The 17,909-nt window shown below is 42.4% G+C and overlaps 1 protein-coding gene across 6 annotated transcripts in view; it reads left to right on the forward strand.

Annotated features, from left to right (window-relative positions):
- EHBP1 (EH domain binding protein 1) overlaps window positions 1-17,909 on the forward strand; it is a 733,557-nt gene that overhangs the window by 605,272 nt on the left and 110,376 nt on the right. For all 6 annotated transcript variants that reach the window (XR_012243991.1, XM_073628177.1, XM_073628181.1 and 3 more), the window contains one exon: window positions 5,699-5,822. Coding sequence is in view for 5 of the 6 variants with exons in the window: in XM_073628177.1 (XP_073484278.1) it covers window positions 5,699-5,822 (124 nt within the window). In the remaining variant the exon portion in view is untranslated. The remainder of the gene's footprint in view (window positions 1-5,698; window positions 5,823-17,909) is intronic.

Consider the following 17,909-nt stretch of genomic DNA (forward strand, 5'->3'; position numbering starts at 1 on the left):
GAGCGCGGCGGGAGTGGGGGGCCCTCTCCCGCCATGATAAAAGTGATCTTGCAGCGAATCCGCCACAGAGACCACTTTTATCTGAAAGCGGACTGCCCACTAAAGAAGAGGATACTGGGGTTATGGCAGCTAGCTGCTGCCATAACAACGATATTCCTCTTCAAAGTACCGATGTATAACGACGGTGGGTGGTCCAGAAGTGGTTAAAAAGGGAATTTACTCCAGAGATAAAACGATTATTCTGCCAATTTATAACACTCTGGTTCGACCGCATCTGGAATATTCCGTCCAGTTCTGGTCACCAATCTTCAGAAAGCATGTGCTGGAACTGGAGAGAGTCCAGAGAAGGGCAATTAAATTAATATGGGGACTGGAGGACCTCAATTATGAGGAACGGGTACAAGCGCTACATTTATTCTCCCTGGAGAAGAGACACTTAAGAGGAGATTTGATTGCGATATACAAATATCTCAATGGTGATCCTAGCGTAAGTATGAAACTTTTCAGTCCCAGGGGGGCGTAAGAGGACACGGGGTCAGACGATGAGATTGGAGGAGAAGCTGTTTAATCTTAAACTGCACAGGGGGTTTTTCACTGTCAGGGCGGTAAGGATGTGGAACTCTCTTCCACAATCAGTGGTGTCGGCAGGAAGTATGGATAGTTTTAAAAGACTCTTGGCCATGCATCTCAGCTAAAACAATATAGGGGGATATGGTAAATAATTTTTCCACACAAACACACACACACCTACACAGGTTGAACTGGATGGACTATTGTCTTTATTCAACCTTACCAACTACTGTATATCTAAAACTGAGTAAGTTCTATTTTATTTTCTCTATCGGGCATGTGTCCCAGCCAACCATTGTCCCTTCTTTATCTGATTTCCTAATAGGCCTGTCCCGGCAGTTCAGATTGGTAATGTTAAACATGACAGAACAGTCAGCAGTGCTTTGTGAAACCGCTGTCTTAGTGATGGATAACACCTTGCGGTGTTTAGCACTTCTGTTCTGGCCAGCTGTGTGCGTAAACAAGATTATATTCTACAGTGCGCAGTTCTTGTGAGCTGCTTCTCCTTTCTCCTTGCATAAAATATACAGTAGCAGACACACTGCACTTTGCTGGTGTGCAATAAATTGGGGGATATTTTAACTATAAGTCACATGGTGTATAATTTTTAGCTTAAGGACTCATTCCCAGCAGAAGTAATGTCATGATTTTTGCTACATTTTTAAAGCTACCAACATTCATGGACATGACAAAGTCCTTTGTTCACAGGACATCAAACATCAAAGTTTTGTTAAGGTGCATAGTAAAATAAAATCTTCATGCTGCATTGAATTGGCTCCTTTATAAAGTCTGAACACAGTGCATCTGAAAATGCACGGTGGCATGTATGCATATGTTTTTTAACTGCTCGCCGCCTGCCCACCGTCAAATGACGGCGGGGAGGTGCGGCTCTCATTCTGGGACGACGTTATATGATGGTGTCCCAGAATGGCTGCTCTCATGCGCCCGCGGGGGTGCACGGCGTTTGTGGCCGCGCCGTGTTGCTAGGACACAAGGGTCCAACCCCAATCTCTGTAAGGAGCCGTGGCTCTTTAACCATGTGATCGGCTGTGTCCAATCACAGCTGGTCCCATGTAAACATAGAGATGCCGGTAATCTGCTCTCCTCTCCTCACACTGACCGAGTGTGTGGCGAGGAGAGACGATCAGCGGCATCTCCACACAGGGGGACATCTGGGAATGTAATCAGGGCACTGATCTTCAGTGCCCTGATTACAATATAGCAATATAGTGTCACAAATCAGTGCCCACCATTGCCCACCAGTGGCAGCAATCAGTGCCCACCACTGCCCCCACAAGTGCCACCAATCAGTGCCCATTAGCGATGTCAGTCAGTGCTGGTAATCAGTGCTGCCCATCACTGCTGTCAATCAATGCCCATCAGTGCCACCCATCGGTGCTCATCAGTACCGCCTATCTGTGCTGCCTATCAGTGCCCACAAGTGCCACCTAACAGTGCCCATCAGTGTCACCTATCAGTGCCACCTATTAGTGCCCATAAGTGCAGCATATTAGTGCCTCCTCATCAGTGTCACCTAATCAGTGCCCACCAGTTCAGCCCATCAGTGCCGCCTCATCAGCGCATATCAGTGAAGGCAAAAAATTATTTAGTTACAAAATTTACTGACAGAAACAAACTAAAAAACATTTTTTTTCAAAATTTTTGGTCTTTTTTTTTTATTGTAAAAAATAAAAAAAACAGCAGTGATTAAATACCACCAAAAGAAAGCTCTATTTGTGTGAAGAAAATGATAAAAAAATTGTTTGGGTACAGTGTAGCACGACCGTGCAATTGTCATTCAAAATGCGACAGCTTTTACCAGTTTTTTGGTAATGTTGAGGAGTTAAATAGTGTAATAGTTGCCTCTCTGGTCTTTTAAAAACTCAGATTTTGAGTTCACAGATCTGCACAACTGTGTAGAGATTACATGAGGTCACATTCTTTCTGATTATTTTGTTAAAAAATTGTTATATTATGGAGAAAATAAAAGGAGCAATGAAAGTATCTCAGCTGTGGAAGGAGTAAAACTCCAGTGTGGTCCAAGAATGATATAAGGAGCCAGCCTATCCCATTAGTTGACAGGACTGCAAGTGTTGCTCCGTTATCATTTGGGTTGACTAGCCATTTAAAGTGGCCATAGGCATCAGACAGATCTTCTCTTTGAGCTATTATAATGTTAACATACTTGCCCCTTCCCCCTGTTTTATTCCTGGGGAAAACAGTAGTGATTGGCAACCATTAGAAATATAGAAGCATTTAGAAATATCAGCCAGTGTTTGGCTGGTTCATATAATGTAAAGATCTTTACCATTAGGTAATGTTCCCATGTCTCTGGGTACAGTGAGAGAAAAGAGTATTTGGTCCCCGGCTGATTTTGTATGTTTGCCCACTGACAAAGAATTGATTAGTCTATAATTTTAATGTTAGGTTTATTTTAACAGTGAGAGACAGAATAAAACAAAAAAAATCCAGAAAAACGCATTTCAAAAAAGTTATAAATCGATTTGCATTTTAATGAGTGAAATAAGTATTTGACCCTTTCGCAAAACATGATTTAGTACTTGGTGGCAAAACGCTTGTTGGCAATCACAGAGGTCAGACGTTTCTTATAGTTGGCCACCAGTTTTGTACACATCTCAGGAGGGATTTTGTCCCACTCCTCTTTGCAGGTACTCTCCAAGTCATTAAGGTTTTCAAGGCTGACATTTCGTAACTCGAACCTTCAGCTCCCTCCACATATTTTCTATGGGATTAAAGTCTGGAGACTGGCTAGGCCACTCCAAGACTGTAATGTGCTTCTTTTTGAGCTATTCCTTTTGTTGCCTTGGCCATGTGTTTTGGGTCATTGTCATGCTGGAATACCCATCCATGACCCGTTTTCAATGCCCTGGCTGAAAATTGTAAATCGATTTATACATTTTTTGAAATGCGTTTTTCTGGATATTTTGTTCTGTCTCTCACTGTTAAAATAAACTTACCAATAAAATTATAGACTGATCATTTCTTTGTCAGTGGGCAAACGTACAAAATCAGCAGGGTTTTTAAATACTTTTTTTCCCCTCACTGTACACTTAAAGTAGTATTAATCCCTCAGTGTTTTTAACTTAACACATTGAGCACAGTTAACTACTTGCCACCCACCCACAGTAGTTTTATTTTGCGGGTGAGCGGCATAGGCAGGTGGGACAATACTCCCCAGCAGGCCCACGCTGTGATTGGACACTGTACAAGTTTGGTAGCAGATTTCAGCCACTGATGTCGGCTGAAATCAGCTGATTGGTTGTGTCCAATCACAGACAGAGTTCTGTGTTTACAAAAACACAAAACTCTGTGTCCATAGATACAGCAAGGTGGCTGTTTCTTCTCCCCACAAAGCAGGGAGAAAAACATCCAGATCAGAAAGTAAAAGCAGCACACAGTACACATTGTTTGGCACAGAGTTAACCCCCCGATTGCCCCTAGATGTAAACTTCTTCTCTGCCAGTGTCATTAGTAAAGTGTCAGTGTATTGTCAGTATTATTGCTGATCACTCTATTAGTGTCACTAGCGATGTCAGTGTCAGTGACCCTCCCAGATAGTGTTTGTTAGCACCAGATTGCCTACCACAGTTCCACTATAAGTCACTGATCACCACCATTACAGTATAGTGTCTAAAGCTGCATAATTTCCAGCATATATACCATAGTTTGTAGATTCTATAACTTTTGCACATACCAATTCATGTACACCTGTTGGGATTTTTTTTTTTTTACCAAAGACGTGTAGCAGAATACATTTTGGTCTAAATTTTTTCTTTTTTTTGTTTATATTATAAAAACCCAGTGGTGATCAAATGTAACCAAAATTAAGCTCTATTTGTGTGGGGAAAAAATATATAAATTTATTTTGCGTATAGTTTTGCATGACTGCGCAGTTGCCAGTTAGCACAGTGCTGAATATCAAAAAAATGTCCTGGTCATGAAGGGGGTAAAACCTTCTGGAGGTCAAGTGGTTCTAAAGTCATAAAATGTTTTAAGTTAAATTCTTTGTTTAAGGTTTTTAAAGTCTGAACACCCTCTTCTGGGATCTTCCACCAGCACTCTAGGCTTCTCCTCTTTGCGTTTGCCACCATAGAAAGCTGTTTCCTATGGTGGCACACATGCGGACTTGCTCCCAAGCCCAGGTTGTGTGTATTAAGGTAAAAAACCTTATGACTTTAGTACCACTTTAATGCATTTCCTACATTAAGATAAAAATGCCCCCCATCCCACTTACTCAATCCACCCATCTGTAGCAGCTCTCCTCTCACCCTGCATTCACAGCACACAGAGACAGCAGCGGAAGCCATTGGCTACTACTGTTGTCAATCAAATCCTATGAGCAGAAATTGGGTTGGGAGTCCAGCCTGAGCCGCACTGTGTGTGCCTATGGACACACACAGCATGGCTCGGGAGCAAGCCGGCACATCTGACTTCTTAGGCTTCTGATTGGTTTCTTATGCAGAAGTGAGACTGATTTTGCACTCTCCAGCTTTAGTAAATAAACCCCATTGCCACATTACCCAAACTCTAAGCCCTTTTCTGTGAAATTGCATCCAACCTGAATTTCCATATCTTGGAATGGAACCGTAAAAATCAACATAGGTTGCATAGATGAGCAGATATGAGAATTGTACAGTTGAGTTTTTTCATCCAGCCTGCTTTATATCAATGCTGACACTAGCTGCCGGCATATGGGACCATCACTAGCATCTTTTGATCTAAACATCATCTGAAAGCCAAAGGGTCTTCAAATGCAAGCCTTTAAATTTGCAAATTCATGACATAATTGTTTTTCTTGATCCTTTTGATAGACAGAGAAAGATACAAGTCAAACATATATCTTTTATCAGGTGTATTCAGCTCAGAATTTGCTTTGTGTAGATAAGCGAAGTGTAGAAATATCAGGTGAAGAGCTAGCCCTCCAGTATATAATGGAATATCACTATATATTTTTGTGCTCTTCTGGCACTCGAGAGTGGTGTGGTATGGGCTTTTGTTGGCCGAGTAAGTGCTTTTCTAAGTGATCGCAAGAAAGAAAAAGTCAACTTACAAGTGATGTCTCCCCTCTTATTTGTTCTTTCTCTATTTCTCTTTTTCTCTAATACAGAAAGGGTTCAAAGACACCAGTCAGTATGTAGTTGGAGAATTGGCAGCCCTAGAGAACGAGCAGAATCAAATTGACACCCGTGCCGCGCTGGTGGAGAACCGCCTCCGCTATCTCATGGACACAGGTACGGTGCCCAATTACACTGTAAACAGTTTTGGCAAATTGAGCGTTCACAAACTCTTATAGAGTTTTGGAAGTGTGAATCTTTGAAGCCTGAATGTTCAGCAGAACTGCCTTGAAAATGAAAAGGCTGCGATTTGCTGCCACCTCTCTGGGCCCTGGTGATAAGAGTGCCTTCATGGGAAGTGATAACTCGCCCTGATATCGTGTGAGCCAGCACTATTGAACAGTGTGCTCAACCATGCAGAGCCTGAATACATATCTGTGCCTCATTGATATGCCCCTGCTTAGAAAAAAAAAAATAGTAAGATCTTCAGTGTTCTACAGATTCAATAGGCAGAGTGTGTTGTGTGTGTGTCTGAAGAGAAGGAAGCTAGCCAGCTATATTCCTCATGAAACACGCTGTACATAGACTGCCATCTCAGTGAAAGCTGTCACCGCTATCTGATTGTGGAGAGGAAATAGATTTACAGCATTGTAAGGGCGGTATACATCTATTTAGAATATATATTTATGTGGCGGGGGCACAAATTGCTCATCTGTGTCTCTTATAAATGGAAGCATAATGCACAAAATGGTTTTGGATTATAGTGACAAAATCATTTTTGCGTTTATCAGGAATATTGCCACAACTTTAAAATAATTTATGTTTGTGCCTTGTATAAAACATGTATGAATGTATGTACTAGAGAATTATCTATTTTTATTTGTACATATGTTGTCCCAGATTTTCGTTCTCCTTTTTTAGTAAGTTTTTTATTAATATATACTTTACAAATCCTGCACACATTTGTTAGTATTTTGTTAAATTGGCTGAAAGTGTTCAATGAAATATAATAGAGCCAAAAAAGTCTTAAGGCAAATACCTTTTCTTCAGTTTTTAAGAGGAATGGATCCTTAAAGTGAAAGCTTAATATTTTGATTGGGGTTTAGAGAACACAGTTGTGTTATATGTGGAGCTGTATTATATTATGGGTTCAGAAACTCCTTAGAGAATCAATATTAAGAATATTATTTTGAAAAATTAACCATACCTGTATATTAAATGAATAGCCTTTCTGTATAAACCTATATATTTTATCATATACCTATAACACATATGTATAGAACTCTTATCCTAATGATAAATCAAATAAACTTCCCTGCAATCGAGCCAAAAATCTTTCTGACATATAGCCAGAAATGTGCATATAGGAGGTTGATGTACAGTGCGCATGCAGGATGACTTCAATGTGCCACACCCTACGCATTTCGTTAAAAATAATGTTCTCAGAGAAACCAGGAAGCACATATGTGCCCTGAAGACATTATTTTTAACAAAACACGTAGGGCAGCACCCATTGTCTGATGGCATCACGCATGCACACTGTACAACAAATTCCATTATGCACTTTTCTGGCTGCTACCTTATGAGTACATTTATTGAATACATTTTATAATATTACGCTATGTGTGGCTTACTTCCTTTTTGAATACATGGCATATTGAACACCTTGGAGCGTTTGAAGAAAGGTCCCCTATTGTGGACAATTCGATGCCAGCTGTTTTGGTACTCATGAGTATGGAATGAGCGCATTTGACCTTCATATAAAAAGGGGTCCTGTTGTTTGGTAAGAGGTGCAATTTTTATGGTGACGTTGAAGGATTGACCTCAGGCTGAAACTCACGTGGTGTTGAGGGATCTATGATTTGCTGATACTTTGTTTATGTGGTTTTTAGACTTGTAATCTTTGCAAGTGTTCACAGTGGACTTTGGGATTTTTTATTTACAATGTTCTGTTTATGTTACAACGCTATTCTGTGTTGTTGTACTATTGTCACATTTAAAGTGTTAGCACTGCATATATGTCTGAAAGTTTTTTTGGCTTCATTGATTGCGGGGACGTTTATTGGATTTATCACTAGGATATCACATTTAAAGTATTTCTAAAGGCAAAAGTTTTTTTTTTTTTCGTTTTGGATACAGTTTTTATTGTAGTCTCTTGAGACCCCCAGGTAGGTTTTGGTGTAGGCTGTAAGTGGGCCAAAAGTGTTGCACACAACTCACTCTGATTTCTCTTCATATCAGCATTCTTCTTGCACTGCAGCAAAACTGATTGGTTCTTTGTACTTATTCTCCCTCCCCAAGCCTAAGTTTTGCTGGATATGAACTGCAGGAAGCTGATACTGGGTCATATTCAGGTTATTGCACCACTTGCATTAAAAATATAAATTTACCAATGTACAGTATTAATAAATACAGAACTGCATTTATTTATGTTTTCTAAATCTCCCTGAAGTTCTAATGACACAAAAGTTTTGCAGAATTTGCAAAGGTTAATTCCCTACTGTTTTTGTTGTCTTCTCTTAAAAGCTTTCATACCTGTTCAAGACTTGGAATTTGTCTACTTTGGAAGTCCAACTGCTATGGGCAGTCTGAGCATCTCTGTTTTTGGCTAGGCAAAAAGGAGCCTGAGCAAAGCTTCATGTAGTATTTGGTTCAAAATTCAGAAGAGCTTATAAAAAAATAAAAAACAAATCTCCAAAACTAAGCTTATCTCCACGTGTTCAGGTCTCTGTGCTCACAATTGATGTTAAAGGGCCTGAGAGAGCTTCTGCCATTTAAAGCAAAATAAATATAAAAGTGTGCGTGTGTATATGTGTGTATGTATATATATATATATATATATATATATATATATATATATATATATATATATATATATATACTCTCGCGTACATCAATTTAGTTGTATCTAAGCTAGACAACAAATAAGAGCAATACATGCTATGGAAAATTAATAAATAAATTAGACAAACATACCTCTTCTTTATATATCACACAGTATGGCAATCACTTATGAAGCAAAAACAATATTGATTAGAATGCAACGTCTCAATTCACAAGAAAAAAATATATGCATTTAAGACTGTTCTATATCACATATATAACACCCAGGACCTCCTGGATAATTCTTTGTATTGGTATTATTTACCACAACCCAGGAACAGTTGTTGAGCTACCAATGTAACCACATCCCACAAATTGCCATACTTTACCGGTAACTGGTTCTTTTTAATTTTTAATTCATTCTCTTTATTCTTGCTGAAAACAGACCGATAATATAGAATTGTGCTGTTCACCAGATTTCTTCTTGATTGTGTGTATAGTGAATGTGGATTAATTAAATCACCGTAGCTCTGTTGCTTCTGATTGACCATTGGTGGCAAATGTAATTAAATTAGCGCATACACTTAAATTAGAGCATACAAATATAGGCAGATTCAAGTAAAAGCTTCTGTAATGTTTTAGATTAGACATTGCCGTGAATTCTCCACATTTTTTTTTCTCTTTTTACGTTGTCCCTAGATGAATTCAAAGTAATTGGGGTGGTTAATTTTATTTACACAGAGCCGTTCACAGCGCATTAAATAATAGAGATAATTGAACAAGAATTGTCAAGTGTGTACTGATATCAGACATATTACAGAAGGAAATGTGCGTAAAACTTCATTTCTATGCAGCCATTGTTTATGGTAATTAAGTACACAGATTTATCCCTTGGTTGCCTTCCAAGCTTATGGCAACTGCTATTGTTGTGCTCCATTAATATGTAATCAGGAAATAGTTTAATTTTCTAATCTGCAGTTTGAGAATTCACTTTCTAACAACTCTTAATTACTGCATTGCCCTAATGATGCTCACGGTTATGAAAATTGAACCAATAAGCTGTGCCCAGGAAGCCAGAGGGGATTATAATTGCTGAGGTGGTGCTTACTTAATAAACTTGTTATGCTTTCACCAAAGGGGAGCCAGGTGTCCTTCAGCAGCGGACCCTTTTATAGAGCACCATTGTTTAGGACTTCCTCCTCTGCTATGCTGTGCCGCGCTTTGTTCTGTGCAGTTCAAGTGGAATAAAATTTAAAAATGAGGAAATAAAACAATTCGGTAAATGAGCCATTTTCACTCTTCAATTTTAATGATCAGTATTGGTATCTTCAGAGGTTTGGTATAGTTGCGCTCTGAAATCCGCGTAACTATACACCTAGGGCATGCATCTAGGAGGACTCATTTTTCCCTATTGATTTTGGCACGTTAAAGGGCAAATCAACACAAAGTTATTTTGCTTTTGGCATGGCTGTAGTTTAACTACTGGTTAACTTCCTAAGTCTCTTAAGACCCCCAGTGGGTAGGCTTCTTTGGTGTAGGCTGTAAGTGGGCCAAAAGTGTTACTTTCTTGCAGCTTTGACACCAAAGTTTTTTTTGTAATCAAAGTTACTCCAACATTGAACAGTTTCTTTATCTGGCCACTGCTGGCCAGATTAGTTAATACAGTAAAACCTTGGATTGCGAGCATAATTTGTTCCGGAAACATGCTTGTAATCCAAAGCACTTGTATATCAAAGCGAATTTCCCCATAAGAAATAATGGAAACTCAGATGATTCATTCCAAAACCATTTATTCATAAGTCCTTCCGTTTATAGTCCATATAAACAGATTCTAGAAGTGTGATAAGTTGTGTAACCATAAAATGTCCATTCACAAATGGAAGCCTCCATAAGGGGATTTAAAGCAAAATCCAGCAGGCGCTACAGAGTATAAAAGAGAAGAGAGGCGCCTCTAAGTGTAGCAATATGGTTACATTTATTTAAGGTACAACATTTAGCAACTCACATTGTTGATGATTAAAAGAGGCACATCTAAGTGCAGGCATCCGGGGTAAAGCTGTCCACATAGACCATCCTCCGCACCGCCAGCGCTCACAGCTGTCAGTCTGCAATCGTGACCAGGAAGACTACCCTGCACTGGAGCGATTTGAAAGCGAGGTTTGAAGCGCTCGTGGAGCGAAGAGTGGAAGGGATGACGTCGATGGTGATGTGCCTCTCTTCTCTTTTATACTCAGTTGTGACGTGACACTACTTGTATATCAAGACATGGCTTGTATATCAAGTCAAAATGTATTTAAAAATGTTGCTTGTCTTGCAAAACGCTCTCAAACCAAGGTTTTACTGTATATTTTAAAGTAATATTAAAGTCTTATTTTTTTTTGTTATTTTTAATCATGTTATACTTACCTGCTCTGTGTAGTGGTTTTGCACAGAGCACCCCGTATCCTCCTATTGTCGGGTCCTTCGTGGGATTCCTGGCCCCTCCCTCCTGTTGAGTGCCCCCACAGCAAGTAGCTTGCTATGGGGGCACCCGAGTCGAGCCACTGCTCTGTGTGTCCATTCAAACACAGAGTCGTGCACCCCCCCTTCTCATTGGTTCACTGACTTTGACTGACAGCAGCGGGAGCCAGTGGTACCCACTGTTGTGTCTTAGCCAATCAGGAGGGAGAGTCCCAGACAGCTAAGGTTATCCAGCAACATCGCTGGATTGAGATGGAGCTCAGGTAAGTATTCGCGGGGCTGCTGCACACTGAAGGTTTTTTATCTTAATGTATAGAATGCATTAAGATAAAAAACCTTCTGCCTTTAGAACCCCTTTAAATATATGTTTTTGGTGTGATCACTCATTAGACCAAGACATTTTAGCACAGCTGTAAAATGCAGATCAACAAAAATACATCTGAAAAATCATTTCCAAAGTGTCCTATTGACGCCATAGCGTTGTACTGCGCTAACATGCAAAATGTATATTAACGGGCGTCAGAGTGTGTTAAAACAAGACTAAAATTGATAGAAATGTACATGCATTTTAGCGCAAGTCAGTGTAATTGACTATAAAGGTAAATGTGCAATTTATGTACAAGGAAAGTAAAAGACAAAAAAAAAAGTTGCTAGCACGATTGGCATGAACATAGTTTCATGTTAATCACTAAGCATTCACTTTGTTAAAGCCCTGTACACACGGGGCGAATTTCAGGAGACTCAATAAAAACCATCTGAAGTTCGGCCTGTGTGTATGACAGCCAGTCCAACAGAAGTGGGCCATTTGACCAGTTTCCCGTCGGACGAGAATGCTGGAAAATCAGAGTGTTCAGACCACAACAGTTTAGCGGGAGAGAGGGCTGTGCTAACGTTAGTACAGCGGCTCTGACCGGAGCTGTCAGGTTTTTTTAGTTCAACCTGCTGGGTTGAATGAAAAAAATCCATTAGTGTGTACCAGGCTTAAGTGAGTAGTCTCTATTCCATTAGTAAACCTACTCAATTTGATCCATATCACTTAAGGTGACTTGCTTGATCATCTGCTTATTTGGCCTTTGGGTGTGGATGCCATTGGTACAAGAATGTTTGAACTGTATCCAACAAAACTTTGCATAGGGGCTTTCTTTTTAACCTGCACACTTATGAATTTGACATTTATTTTGATTGTACTATTTTAATGTATTTATTTTTTGCTAGCATATTTCTCAGTTCGCTGCATCCCTAAAGGATATATTCATTCTTTTCTGGTGCAATCATTGATTGTTTTCTGTGTGGGTTATACAGTATAAGGCCAGGCTACACTGTGCTATAGTGTAATAGTGTTTTTTAATGTCTTCTGTATTCTTGTATGTTTTACTGCTTAGCTTTTGGATCACTTACCAGCTGTAATCTCCATACACTGATCTCCCAACAGGGAAGGACCTCCTTGCTTAATTAACTTTAAATGCCTTTTTATCTAGGTAAGCCATTGATTGAAGGAAGTGTTATATGGTCTGTATAAAATTGAGTTTAACCAAAACTGGCCATAAAGGTATCAAATTTTGACTGATTAATGCTGGCCCCATCAGCGACACTTGTATCGACAAAGGTTGATTCTTCAGCTGAATTCTGTTGATGGAACCAGGTGGAAAACTGTTGCCTGAACAGAATCTGCATCCAGGTAGATGCAGGCATTGTATGGGTATTCTAGCAGCTGGCAGTGTCGGCCAGGGGCGGACTGGATAACTTATGGGGCCCCCGGGCAATAGGAGATTATGGGGCCCCCAGGCAATCAGAGATTATGGGGCCACACAGTATGCACACACACAGTATACAATCACACAGTATACACATACATGTACACACAGTATACACAGACAGATGTAAAAAAAAAAAACACAGACTTATACATACTGTCCCTGGTTTTACTGAGGCTGGCAACCCTGATGGGGCCCCCTAGTGGCCCAGGGCCCTTGGGCTGTGCCCGAGTGGCTCAATGGTCAGTCCGCCCCTGGTGTTGGCTGTCAGAATACAATGGCCCACAGCTGGAGATTTGTCCACCCATGCTGTTAGAATGGATGGAGGAATCTGATTTCATTTGTGGCTAGATATATATATATATATATATATATATATATATATATATATATATATATATATATATATATATATATATATACATATACATATATTTTTTTTTATTTTTTATTTTTTTCTCACAAAAGTGAGTACACCCCTCACATTTTTGTAAATATTTTATTATATCTTTTCATGTGACAACACTGAAGAAATGACACTTTGCTACAATGTAAAGTAGTGAGTGTACAGCTTGTACAACAGTGTAAATTTGCTGTCCCCTCAAAATAACTCTACACAGCCATTAATGTCTAAACCGCTGGCAACAAAAGTGAGTATAAATAGTAAAAATATTTCCAAGTTGTGCCCAAAGTGTCAATATTTTGTGTGGCCACCATTATTTTTCTTTCGTTCGTCGATGGACACAGCGCCTCCTTAATCTTGACTATTGGGTTATATCGCCTCTGCAGGAGTAGGTCTAGGCAGAACAAAAACAACTGGCTATGCCCATGGGCTGTTCTCAGTCAGTACATAACCCCCTCCCTGCTCTAGGTATTCAGTTTATTTCTGTCTAGTCAGGAGTAAGGACCTAGCTCCTTGCTGGGATCTTTTGGTCCTAGCAAATTTTACTTTTTGTCTTTCTTCCATGCATTTTCTCCTGGAAGATCTGCAATCAATTGCCGGGCAACGGGCTGGATAATCTAGATCCAGTAGTCTCCCCAGTCCAGCCAGCAAGCATGTGCAGACTGCAGCTATGCGCTAGGTCGGCCGCAACTAACGGAGGCTGGCCCGCGAGTTAAGCGTCTTGTAGGGTCGCATACGAACGGGCACTGGTCCGAGTTGCCTCGGCCCCTTGGCCAACAGCCCTCCACTTCGGTGGCAAGGAGTTCTGTCTGGAGGGTCACCCACACCATGGATCAGTAAGTACAGTCCTCTCTTTCCCCTTTGTGCGGTTTGGGGTGGATGCAGGTACCCTTCAGGAATGGTCGGACCTGCCTGCAGGATCCCTCCTCCCATCCTAAAGTCCCTTAAAACTGGGCTTCCCCCTCCCCCTACGGACTGGTGGGAGTCCCAGGACAGGCAGCAGAGACCCCTGGGGGTCTCCCTGGCCATTCCCCTTCTGGGTGTGTGTGTCCTGCCCTGGCGGTATGGGGGGTTCTAGTGCAGGAGACCCCTAGGGGCATGCCCTGCTGTGTGTGCAATGTGAGGTAGTGCGCAGTTTGGGGGTCCTGGTGCAGAGTGCACAGCGGTGTCCCCTTAAATGTTTACCCTGCCTGGTGGAGTACAATACCTTTTTGGAAGGGGGTCCCCTTGCAGAGGATGCAGCAATGTTGAAGGCACAGAGAGGATCCTGGCAGCATGCTTCAGCATGTCAAACGGCCGGCGGCCATGTTTGGGTGGTCCGATGACATCACAGCGGCCACTTTCCCTTGGTCTGGCTGGTCTACGGCCGGTAGCCATGTTTGTGCAGCCTATGATGTCGCGGCGGCCATTTTTCGTTAGTCTAGTGAGACGCTACAGACGGCTGGAATCTCGTGGAGATGCCAGAGCTCCTCCTCTTCCTCTTCCTCCTCTATGCTTCTCTTCCTGTCCCGGAATATATGAAATGGACACCAACATTGGTGTTTGGGGGTCCTTGTGTATCTTCCTCTCTGCTGATAGGTACCCTGGCCATTGGGGTGTCCCTTAGTGGTGCCAAAGTTCCTTTGTACTACCAGGTCTTCCCTATGGAGCCTCAGGGTCACATCTCACCCACTGATCCCCTCGTGGAGGTGGCAGGTCCCTCGAAACCCCAGCTTCCCATGGTTGCACTGACGGCGGACCTTGAGTCATTGGTATCCCGGGTGGAAGTAGCGTGTGGACAAAGACCCAGGAGGAAGCGTCCCTTCCTTCCCCTGCTCAGTCTGTCTCATCTGATTCTGAGCCTGATGCCGCCGGGGATGTGGCCCGTCCAGGGGAGTTTAATATCTTGCCCCCTGACCCGGCCGTTAGTGAGGATGACTCCTCTGCGGTCTCAGCAGCGAGTGAAAAAGCGCTGGTGGACGCACTTGTTCCTGCGGTGTGGGAGACTCTAAAGATGGAGGACACGGCTGACAGGGCCACAGATGTGGCTGTGTCCTTTGGTACGCATAAGTCACCTCGCACACCAAGGGTGTGTCTTTATCTGCCTTATTTTGATAGGTTTACCTATAAGGAATGGGAACAACCAAAGTCACCCTTTGTGGTCCCCAAACGTTTCTCAATACGCTACCCCTTTGAAGGATCACGTTTAAAAAGGTGGACTACCCCACCAGTGGTGGACCCTCCTGTTTCCAGGTTGAATAACGCAACCATGATCCCAGTAGAGGAATCCCCGTCCTTTAAGGACCCGGCTTACAGGAAAGCGGAGGCTGTGGCATGCAGCATGTTTACTATGGCTGGCTCGGCATTGCGTCCATTCTTAGCCTTGGCCCTGGTGTCACAGACCCTAACTGAATGGCCCAAGCTTTTGCGCCAGGGTCTAGGTAGTGAGCAGGTTCCCGCTGCTTATGTTGATTTAGCGGACCAATTGGTCCATGGGCTACAGTATATTTGTGATGCAGCCTTGGATGCAGCTCCTGTGCTGTCCAAGCTTTCTATTTCAGCGGTGGTGATTAGACGTGTGCTGTGGCTTAAGAATTGGTCGGCAGGCCAAACCTCTAAAAAAGCTCTTATTAATCTGCCCTTTTAAGGCGACCGCCTGTTTGTGGCTACCCTGGATGACATCATTAAGGGTGTCACAGGGGGAAAGAGTACCTTCCTGCCTCAATCTAGGAAAGGGAAGGAGCCTTGTCGCAGACGGGGCCTTCCTTCTCAGCCCATAAGAAATTCTTCTGCTCTCCCGGGACTGCAGATGAAGGAAACAGATCTCTCAAGTCTTCCCCGGGAAGTTCCAAGTAATCTTGGTCTGGTAAAGCCTAGAGCAGGCTTCTTCGGATCCACTGACAAGTCTCCTTTAGCATGAAGATCTGCCCTCACCCATTGCCGGTCAAGATTAAGGAGGCTCTGTGTCCATCGAACTAAAGAGAAAATGGGATTTTTGTACTCACTATAAAATCCATTTCTCTGAGTTCATTGACGGACACAGCACCCATCCCTCTATGGATTTTTTTATACTTATTTTACTGCTTGCTACTAAACTGAATACCTAGAGCAGGGAGGGGGCTATATACTGACTGAGGACAGCCCATGGGTGTAGCCAGGTGTTTTTTTTTTTCTGCCTAGTCCTACTCCTGCAGAGGCGATATAACCCAATGGTCAAGATCAAGGAGGCACTGCATCTGTCGATGAACTCAGAGAAATGGATTTTACGGTGAGTACAAAAATCCCATTTTTCCAGCACTGCCTTAACCCTCTTGGGCATGGAGTTCACCAGAGCTTCACAGGTTGCCACTGGAGTCCTCTTCCCCTCCTCCATGACGACATCACGGAGCTGGTGGATGTTAGTGACCTTGCACTCCTTCACCTTCTGTTTAAGAATGCCCCACAGATGCTCAATAGGGTTTAGGTCTGGAGACATGCTTGGCCAGTCCATCACCTTTACCCTCCGCTTCTTTTGCAAGGCAGTGGTTGTCTTGGAGGTGTGGTTGGGGTCGTTATCATGTTGAAATACTGCCCTGCGGCCCAGTCTTCAAATGGAGGGGCTAATGCTCTGCTTCAGTATGTCACAGTTCATGTTGGCATTCATGGTTCCCTCTGTACTGTAGCTCCCCAGTGCCGTAGACCATGACCCCCCACACCACCATGCTTGACTGTAGGCAAGACACACTTGTCTTTGTACTCCTCACCTGGTTGCCGCCACACACACTTGTTACCATCTGAACCAAATAAGTTTATCTTGGTCTCATCAGACCACAGGACATGGTTCCATTAATCCATGTCCTTAGTCTGCTTTTCTTCAGCAAACTGTTTGCGAGCTTTCTTGTGCATCATCTTTAGAGTCAAATATGTTTTATTATCATTAACAAAATAAGGTAACAGGAGTAGCAGTCAGATGTCAATAGCAAGGGTAGTACAAAGTATGTCACATTTCCATTATATAACACAAAGTTGTGCCAATAAGAGCACCAATATCCCACCATCCAACAAAAGCAGATGGTAACAACCTGTTCAAGGAGACGTGAGGGCTAATCTGGTCGAAGGATATAACATCTGAATGTGGGGTAAGAAATTATATTTATAAAAAGGAGGGAGAAGAAAAGTATAGGGAAGATGGGAGAATGGAAGAGAGGACAGGGGTAAAGGTGAGGGGGGCTTGGGGCAGACCTTGGTGCAACAAAACCTGTATGGTGTAATTAGAATGTGTGTCCGGGTTGACCTTGGGATGCCAACAAAGTTTTCAGGGAGTCCGATGCAGAGTAGTCAATCCATATGAGCCATAAGATCTTAAATTTGTCAAAGGTGTCATTATCCAGGGCTAACATCTCCTTCATGCGCATTATGTCATTGACTGTGGAGACCCATAAGGCCAGGGGGGGGCTAGTGGTAGTTTTCCAAAATAGGAGTATAATCTGTCTGGCTTGTGCATCATCTTTAGAAGAGGTTCATTCTGGGATGACAGCCATGCAGACCAATTTGATGCAGCGTGCGGCATATGGTCTGAGCACTGATATGCTGACCCCCCCCCACCACCACCACCACCCCTTCAACCTCTGCAGCAATGCTGGCAGCACTCCTACGTCTATTTCCCAAAGACAACCTCTGGATATAACGCTGAGCACATGCACTCAACTTCTTTGGTTAACCATGGCGAGGCCTGTTCTGAGTGGAACCTGCCCTGTTAAAACCGCTGTATGGTCTTGGCCACTGTACTGCAGCTCAGTTTCAGGGTCTTGGCAATCTTCTTATAGCCTAGGCCATCTTTTTGTAGAGCAGATCCTCAGAGTTCTT

This window comes from Aquarana catesbeiana, linkage group LG04, assembly GCF_042186555.1.
Source record: "Aquarana catesbeiana isolate 2022-GZ linkage group LG04, ASM4218655v1, whole genome shotgun sequence".
Taxonomy (NCBI): domain Eukaryota; kingdom Metazoa; phylum Chordata; class Amphibia; order Anura; family Ranidae; genus Aquarana; species Aquarana catesbeiana.